The sequence below is a fragment of the Xiphias gladius genome, chromosome 21, assembly GCF_016859285.1.
Source record: "Xiphias gladius isolate SHS-SW01 ecotype Sanya breed wild chromosome 21, ASM1685928v1, whole genome shotgun sequence".
Lineage (NCBI taxonomy): Eukaryota > Metazoa > Chordata > Actinopteri > Istiophoriformes > Xiphiidae > Xiphias > Xiphias gladius.
The window spans coordinates 19,936,667-19,945,912 of NC_053420.1; the positions used below are offsets into that span (position 1 = coordinate 19,936,667).

The window sequence follows — 9,246 nt, forward strand, 5'->3', positions numbered from 1 at the left end:
AAGGTTAAAAACCAGTGTTGACCAGTGATTCTCCTATTCCTTCCTTTGTCAAAGGAACTGTTTCTCGCTCCAATCTGCAGATACAAATTTTAACAACAGTCACAGCCCCTAGGCCTGTACCTGGTATTGGCGTGATTGGTAATCCATCTATGGACTCAACAGTAGTAAATTTGCTGTCCACTGACTTTTGTAGTTTGTCTCCCAATATTTCTACAGTATATTGATTGATTATTTGATTGATTGATTAACTAATTCATTTTATGGCGATTATGGTAAATGATTTGTTGAACAGTTTGAAAAATGGCTGTTGCATTGTATTAGACCCCTGATAAACCTATTTAACATTCCCAAGGCTTCCTTACATGGTATCAGAGAGCAATCACCCAAAAGTGACGTAATTATTAGATAATCACATTTTTTCTTTTTCTCTCTGTCCATCCTTTTTGTTGAAGTATCCTTCCTTGCCTTAGTTGGGACCAGTCTGATCCAGATGTTTGGCCCAGCTGAACTCAGTATCCCAAACCTGGTGACTGAATGATTAGCAGACAGGAGTGCAGTGGGGAGATATCGTGAAAAGAAAAAGAATGTGAAGGGAAAGTGGAAGAAGGAGTCAAACATTTGTACATGTGTGTTTGGGACTTTTCCCCACATATGTTCGTTTCATTATCCTTTGGTTGCAGCTCACTCTGCAGGAATGCAGGGCAGTAGACACATGTCCACCTCCTTACCCCCAGTGACATATAAGCACACACACACATAGAAGCTCTGCACATTGTTAATGAGAGTGCCACGCAGCCCCACTTCCTGAAGGACCATCCACAATGACGCCCCCCCCCAATTTCTCAGCTGGACCTCAGTACCTACCTTTACTGATGTTTGAGGGGAAAAAAATCTTACTGGACATTTAACTGAGACAGAAAAGATGCCATGGAGTCAGCAGAGAGCTGCTGCTAATGAAAAACACATGACTGGATCTGTGTGCAGTCATCTAAACAACAGCAGAGTGGGTGGGAGACAGAGGAGGGATGCAGTCACAGCTGGGCTTTCCCTAACAGAGGTCCAGTGTTCACAAAAATTTTCTCAAAGATTTCTGATATAGAAACACATGCTTGTGCATACATACACATATGCAATCCATGCATCCTTGTTTTTTGGGTTGTTTTTTTTTGTCTTTGTGAGACAAACACCGTCATGTTCTGCTGTGACAGAACAAAATAATAACAAACTGTGACAAAGTTTGGACACATGAAAGAGTCTGCCGTCTTCCAGAAGGAATTAAGATTAAATCTCTCTGGCCCTGGGCCGAGCGGGGGGGGGGCATTGTGACCTTCAGAGGGAGAAAAGCCAGGGAACAAACCCAACAGGCAGGCTTGTTCACCAAAGGAAAGAGAGAGGGAGAGAGAGAGGGAGGGGAGGGTTAGGGACAGAGAGAAACAGAGGAAGAGAGAGAGAGAGAGTGAGGGTGGGCTAGGACAGGAGCGAGAGGGGCAGAGAGACGAAAAGACACAGAACTTGTGACTTGACAAAAGAGGGCAGGTACCAGAGGCAGGTAAGAAAGTTTATTTGTTGTTTCCAGGGGGGCTATTTTGATGAGGCATGATCCCTAAGATAAGAATCTAGGCAGGAGTGTATTTGTGTGTTAAACAGAGAAAAGCAAAAAGAGCAGTGTGTGTGTGTGTGTGTGTGTGTGTGTGTTCGTGGACTAAAGGGAAACCCTGGCACCGGCACATCTGGGCCATGCTGGTGTGTTTCTACAGAAACACTGTGACCTACAAAGTGGTCCTCTGTTCGCCAGTGAGCTGCTGCACTCTTCGACTCTGATGTTTTCCTCCCCTCCTGCACGCTCACCTTGATTTCAGCTTTTTCCATCAGTGAGTGAGGAGAGCTGCTGCTACAGGAACGTTAAAATATGAAGAGAGTGAAGCTTTAGTTGAGGTTATAAAACCTGCCCTGTGGCTCACTATACTGGTGCTGAAGGATCTTTATTTTTGCGGCTCATGAGGGTTTTACAGTTTTTTTAAAAGTGATTTTTTTTTCTTTACAAATTCTAATGGATCTGAAATTCTGATGGATACATCTTTCCTGGATGGGTGTTAACCAGTGGCCAAAATGTAACTGAAAAGGACTACTCAGGAAATGTGTTAAAACATCTCAGGGATGCATGTTTTTTTCAAAAATCACAGGGTGCTGTATTTTAAGCGAGTTGATCATTCAAAAAATCCCTCTTTGCAGTGTCTGACGAACATAAAAGGAACACAGTGCTTGATCAAGGCTGAGCCAACTGAGGATCAGGACAAAGAAGCAGTGATGACAGTTTCCAGTTAGGCAGGAGAGCAGACTGCCTGCAGGAGCCTGGTGTTGCTGAGTTGTGTTTTCTATACTCTCAAGTTAGTTTGGATTATAATAATTATATTTCTGTTCAGTAACTGTTTTTGTCAGTGCACCTTCTAACTCTTTCACTGCACATCCTTACGCACGTAACTTAGATGTAGGTCCAATCTTTGCACAGCCACTGCTGGACTGCCACACCCACATGAGGAAATGTTTTGGCACTAGTGCAAAGTATTTCTGAACTCTGCTGTGGCTAATGTGAGTCGTATTCATGGCTTTTTTAGTGGCTGTAAGAAACACTGGTGATCATTTTTGGTTTAAAGAAGGATAGCAAGAAAATGTGATGAATTGGAAAGAGCTCATTATCAAGGATTTTTTTTGGTGACAAAGACCTTTATTTCTCTGGCTGCTCCTCAAGAATGAAAATTGTGTTTTGTTTTCATCTCCCGAAACCCACAAACACGAACAACAGTCTGAATATATAGCTTTGATTTTGACCAAAGATATTAATAAATTCCATTGATGATCTTTTCAAAAGGACTTTTTCCTGGTAATAGTACCCAACTAGTACTAAAATGTAAAGGTATCATAACCACAGTTTTCACTTGTAATAATAGCTGCCATTCAAAACAGTTGTGATTATATTGTAACTAATAATATTTTGACCTTTGATGTCAAAAATGCAATGAAAAACATATTTAATATTGAAAGTAAATATAATTTTAATTCTATGTTAATACTCAATTATGGCTATCCTTGAATTTTATTGGAAATATTTGGAATTTCCATTTAAGAAAATCAAAACTGAATTGTAGACAAGGTTCAAAATGCATCACTGTCCTTGGAAACAGCTTTTGTGAAAACAATTCCAACTTTAGGTCCATTGAGTAGCTGCATCTGGAAGTGGATTTTGCCAATTTCTCATGGAACTGTGGAATTACAATCCCATGATAACTGTATTGTGCAATTGGAATGGTAAAATTGCAATTCAACATTTTCATGAAAACTGGAAAAACTGGAAAAATTTGCTGATAAAGGTTATGTACTCTGACTGAAGCAACAGATGTATTATGATGTATTATGTACGTATTATGTATGTATTATGTATTATAATGTATTATAAGATGGCTTGCCATAGTGTGTGTGCCAAAGATTAGTGACACCCGACCTGCAGAAATTTACTACAAGCATCTCTGAACCACTACAATAAGTGCAGTTCTTTGAGCTGATACGTATCACATTTACTTGTTGAGGTAGCCCTCTCCGGCTTTGAGTCTTTAGTTGTTTGCCAGACCACTGTTAGTGAGAACAGCAGCACAAAGGGTAGGAGTGCTAGTTTTGGTTTTGAACGAAGGGCTGGGAGGCTCTGAATGGCTGAGAGGGAAAAGGAAGGGCAGTGCCAGGGAACACTGTCAGAGAAAAGTTAAGAATTTTTTTTTCCAGGCAGGAGAGGTTCTGGCTCTAAGCCTCATTCCTGTCTCATGATTCATTTTGTGATTTTTATTTCACTGGCCAGAAGCTTTTTTTAACTGGAGCAAAGTGATTGGAAACAAATAGCGCATTAGAGCCTTTACAAAACATTAAGTGTGCTTAAAACATTAAGTATTTTCACAGCTGTGTGGTGATTGTTACAACAGGCTCATGCTAATGATGTACAATGCTCAGTACAAAGAAACAATTGCACATAGACAGCCAGTGTGTATGATCTAAAACTTTGGGATTAAGAGATGCAGTCAGCACAGCCTGAAAAGCTGACACTCCATGCTGAAAAGTGAATTCATCTCCACTGAACCATAAATATTTGTGATGATAAGTCAAACATTTGCATCTGTTTGTGTGTGTGTCTGTGTGTCTGTGTGTGTGTGTGTGTGTGTGTGTGTGTGTGTGTGTGTGTGTGTGTGTGTGTGTGTGTGTGTGTGTGTGTGTGTGTGTGTGTGTGTGTGTGTGTGTGTGTGTGTGTGTGTGTGTGTGTGTGTGTGTGTGTGTGTGTGTGTGTGTGTGTGTGTGTGTGTGTGTGTGTGTGAGAGAGAGAGAGTCTATCTTGCAGTCTCTCAGTCTGAGGGCATGGAGCTGATCTAAGTCTGTTGGACATATTTTAAAAGGTCATCAATTACAGTACAATCCCCAGATCACCTCCCCTCTGCTCTCCTGTTGAAAGTTCAAACTCTGGGGTGTGACTTGGATGAGTTGTGTACCATTAACATGCTATTTTATGAAAAGTAGAAACTCCCTAATCTAAACAACTCTGAAACACTAACTCACATTGAAAACATGTTCCTGGTGAAAAAAAGAGTATGTGCCTCAAGACTATGTGTAACTTAAAACATATATGTACAATGTTTTAAGATCAATATCCATCAGAATCTCATTGGGATTTTGTCCAGTTTCCATTGGGCCCCTCCTGGGTCAAAGAGCTTTAACTCTCCAGACCTGCAATTTTCCCCTCCACAGCTCTCCCTCTGGACAAGTGCTGACATTAGAGCCTTTATCCCAAAACATTTCCTTTCTTCTTCCTCATAAGTACTAATTTCCTGTTTCAGTATCTGCCCCTCCTACATTTTAACTGAATCAAATTAAACAAATCACTCTGCCTTAGACTTTCTTGCCTACTCTATAAAGCACAAACCAAATATCTAATGCTATATTTATTCATCATTATTGATTCATGGCATTCATTAACATTCTTTTCTTATTCATGCAAAGTTATAGAAAGACACTGGAAAAGGCATATAATGTTAACCAGACTACTTTCTCCGTGTACAAATCTTAATTATTTTCACCCCAACAGGACACTGAAGTCATGAAAGGAAACATTTCCTCTATACTCATGGAGGAGCAGCATCAGACAGCAATATTCCATATTAAAATAAAAGTGCAGTAAAGGTTCAAGTGGCAGACTACTGAATATTTTGGTTAACAATTCTACAGTCACTGTTTTCATGGTAAAGATCCAAAAGAAACCTGCTTCGTGTTTGTCTTGATACTACTGTTTCAGCCAGTTCAGCCTTGAAAACTTTTTATCTCAAAAGCAACAAAAAAAATAAATAAATAAACAGCTGGATTAAGGGGATATTTTTAGATGCAAGACAAAAAGTATTCCCAAGCCCCTCCCAAAATAGGAACAAACGAAATACAAATAACCTTGTACTTAAGTTTTAAAGTGTGTTCAGAAGCAACTGTCTGGTCTGCACTGTGCCCCTAAATGCCTGATATTCAAGGAAACAGGGCTCATACACACTTGAGAGTCAGCACTGACTCAGAGCCCCAACACAGAGCAAGAAACAGAAAAGGACCAATGTGTTCCAGTTGTTAAACTTTTTTAATAGGGTAGAATTGCTGACTGTATTGGCTAACCAGCAGAACCAAAACAACAGGTTGTGTGTTGTGGGGAGCTTCTTTCTCTCCTTATTAATCCATGTAACTGTACATAGTGTATTATCAAAATATTAACTACCTCCGTTTCGTGCTCCATTGTAGGACGATGAAGGCCGGCACAGGACTCTTCTCTGCATTGGCTCTGTTCTTCCTGATGGGGGCAGTGGTCACCCAGAGACTTCGGCCAAAGAAGCCCACCAGGCGCCCAACCACCGCCAGGAAGCCTTCTGTCCCCAAGCCTGCTGTACAGGCACAGCCAGAGCCCCAGGAGCCCACAGACTTCCCCCCGCCCATCCTGGGCCCGCCCTCCATCTTTCCTGACTGCCCCCGAGAGTGTTTATGCTCCCCTAACTATCCGAATTCTCTCAACTGTGAGAACCGGAACATCCGTGTGATCCCTGTCATCCCATCCAGAACCCACTACTTGTACATTCAGAACAACTACATCTCAGAGGTGATGGCAGAGCCGTTTGTCAATGCCACTGAGCTCCGCTGGGTCAACTTCGCAAACAATCGCATTCATCGAATAGACAAACAGGTCAGAGAGTTTCCTCAATTAATATTCGTGATTTCAAAATCACAAAAAAACATCTAAAAATTCTGTTACTGTCCCTATGCAGGTATTTGAGAAGATCCCAGCACTGCTCTATCTCTATGTGCACCGTAACCAGCTAAAAGAGGTCCCTTCAGGACTCCCAGCAAGCCTAGAACAGCTCCGCCTCGGTAGGAATCGTATTTCCAAGATCCCCTCTGGTGCCTTCAGAAAGATGGGGAACCTGACTCTGCTTGACCTGTACCACAACCAGGTAAACATTTATGGGAATCTTACCATACTGTGCTGTTTAGGTATGATCAGTGACAACCACCTGTATGCATCTCTGGACATAAGTGTGTAACCGATAATGTGCTGTATGCTGTGTTCTCTTTTATCCTCAGCTGAGTGACAGTGACCTGGGAAAGAACACATTCAAGGACCTGAAGAGCCTTGTGCAGCTCAATCTGGCTCACAATGTCCTGAAGAAGATGCCTGATGGCGTACCTAGTGGCCTCATCCAGCTTTTCTTGGACAAAAACCGCATAGATGACATCCCAAAGCAAGTATACAGTGCACACGTTGACAGATAGCTGATGAACACATACAAACACACACACACACACACACACACACACACACACACACACACACACACACACACACACACACACACACACACACACACACACACTGCGTGTATCATTAAACACTGCTTGGATGTTAAATCTCACACTTGTTCTTTCTGTCTGTCATTATCTTGTTCAGAGACTACTTCAAAGACTTCACTCACCTGGCGTTTGTGAGGCTGAGCTACAACCAGCTGAGTGATAAAGGAGTTCCCAAGGCTGTGTTCAACGTTTCTTCCCTGCTGGAGCTGCAACTTGCCCACAACCAGCTTGCTTCTGTTCCTCTCTTCAACGGTCACCTGGAGCACCTGCATCTCAATCACAACAGTATCGAGAGTAAGTCCAGCACCATCCTCAGGATATGACAGAAAAGGTCGTAGAAATATATCTATTTCATACTGACATTGAGTTGATCCATGGCAACAACACTCATCTTTACAAGACATTTAGTGTACTTAAAACTACACTGGTCAATATTTTTACATTAACAGTGGATCAAATGGCCAATGAAGTGCAATGCAAAAAGACAGAGAATTATCACATGACTCTTCCCCTCAACTCTGTGGAGTGTTTTAGCATCTTTCAGCTCATAGTTTTGGTTTTTTGGCCATTACCTTTACTGTTTGGATTCACTCTCACAGCTCCCAACAACCTTGTTTCCAGATGCATGGGGCAACTTCAGAGAGAAGGCTCTGATAAACACAGTACACTGTACATGACCTGCCCAAAACCAAACAGCAGTCAGACAAAGTTACCAACTAGTTGATGAACATAGTGGAGCATTTAGCAGCTAAAGAGCCAGATACTTTTCTCGCTTATTGATGGGGATCAAATCAGGCATAAAAGGACATATTTACATTTGTCGGTTGGTCAGAAACACAAATCTCAATAACCCAGATGTTCCTCTGTGTCTGCCATTAGTGTAAATAGGCAACTGTTTGGCATAACACAATAACATGTCAGTCTTGTGTTTACAGCTTGTTTCCATAGCCCCGAAGTGGCCAGAAATCAAATAATGCAGCTTTAATTTTGGCTTTTTAGAATTTCTATTATTTCCATTATATAAAATTATTTCTATTGAAGTCCCTTCACACGCAGGTGTTTTCAATTTATTATCTTTGAGTAGACCTCTTCTGATGTTAATGTTGGGCAGAGCTATGCTGTGAAGTACATGAGGTCACCAAACTCATGTACTAACTAGAATGATAAACTGTGTGTAACAGGCAAAACAAAGCTAACAGGAGAGTATAGGAGATGTCAATCAAGCACAGTCTGTACACACATGTATATAACATACATTACACCAGACCTCCTGAACTGAGTATATGTTTAGTTACAACTATGAAGTTGTATGTGTAGCAAACCCAGATGTTTTCCTCCAGAGTTAGTGGAGACCAAAGTTAAACTAAAAAACAGAGTGAATGTTGGACTTGCGTTTCACAGGTGACCGGAAACCACGTTTCCAAATTAATGCTAATGTTATTCCATGCCTGATGGATGTGTAAAGAGGAAAGTGTTTGCTAACACTATATAAGGTGATAATATGTCAGGATGGTTTTATTTCAGTTATTCTGCCCACTAGTGGCCAAAAAAAGAAAAAAAATTGAACGCAGCTTTAACCTACTGTATTTGCCCCATCCTAATTTATTTATCTTAAATGCCTAAACCTACCGCTAACTTTACCTGGAGCTGTATTAACCATGAGCCAGTTCATAGTAATTACTTCTTAGAATAAGGTAGTGTGATTTTGCTTTACCATTGTGAAGCAGTTAACAGATTTTACTTTGGAGGCTTGATATAGACTAGCTAATTCTTGCTTTCCTATTTGACCCAGGATGCAGCTTCTCGGGCAGTTCTGTTATAACTGTTTCTGCATCGAGATTAAAGCTGAAAACGTTTTTTTTCTGGCGGGGCCATAAAGCTTTGCTTCAGGCTTGCAGACTCAATGACATGGCTTAAATCCTGCTTCAGAAGTTAATCCTTATGTGAGGAAATTCCATAATAAATGGTTCTTATCCATTTCTTCTTTTTGTCTTTTGTGTAGTCTATTTATCCCATTTGTTTTAATCCTGCTGTACTGCATGACCCCATTTGTTTGCTCACAGTAACTGATTTATGTCTTTTTTTATATCTTTCCTTGAGTACTTTGGTCTATGTTTTTGTAAGTGCCACCGTTAGATTAAATTATTAGTATTACAAACAAGTAAAATAATCTCAATCAATTTACATTTTTTGAAGTTCTTTGCTTGTTTTAAGGAAAACAACATTTGAGGACTTGACATTCGGGACTGTGTGTTTTCCCTACAGGCATCAATGGCACCCTGATCTGCCCTTACAGCCTGGAGGCCGACCTGAGCGATCACAGCCTGGCGCCCAGAC

General features: G+C 41.0%; 1 protein-coding gene across 2 annotated transcripts in view; it reads left to right on the plus strand.

Moving 5' to 3' along the window:
* Positions 1-1,425: 1,425 nt before the first annotated feature.
* LOC120806958 (proline/arginine-rich end leucine-rich repeat protein) overlaps positions 1,426-9,246 on the plus strand; it is an 8,472-nt gene continuing 651 nt past the window's right edge. The window contains exons 1-7 of one of the 2 annotated variants that reach the window (XM_040158528.1): positions 1,432-1,549; positions 2,233-2,387; positions 5,809-6,244; positions 6,327-6,512; positions 6,643-6,800; positions 7,007-7,203; positions 9,175-9,246. The exon at positions 9,175-9,246 is cut by the window's right edge and continues 4 nt beyond it. In XM_040158528.1, the coding sequence (XP_040014462.1) occupies positions 5,813-6,244; positions 6,327-6,512; positions 6,643-6,800; positions 7,007-7,203; positions 9,175-9,246 (1,045 nt within the window). In that variant the 5' untranslated portion in view covers positions 1,432-1,549; positions 2,233-2,387; positions 5,809-5,812. Of the gene's footprint in view, positions 1,550-2,232; positions 2,388-5,808; positions 6,245-6,326; positions 6,513-6,642; positions 6,801-7,006; positions 7,204-9,174 lie in introns of both variants that reach the window. The other variant, XM_040158527.1, reaches the window with a different exon arrangement.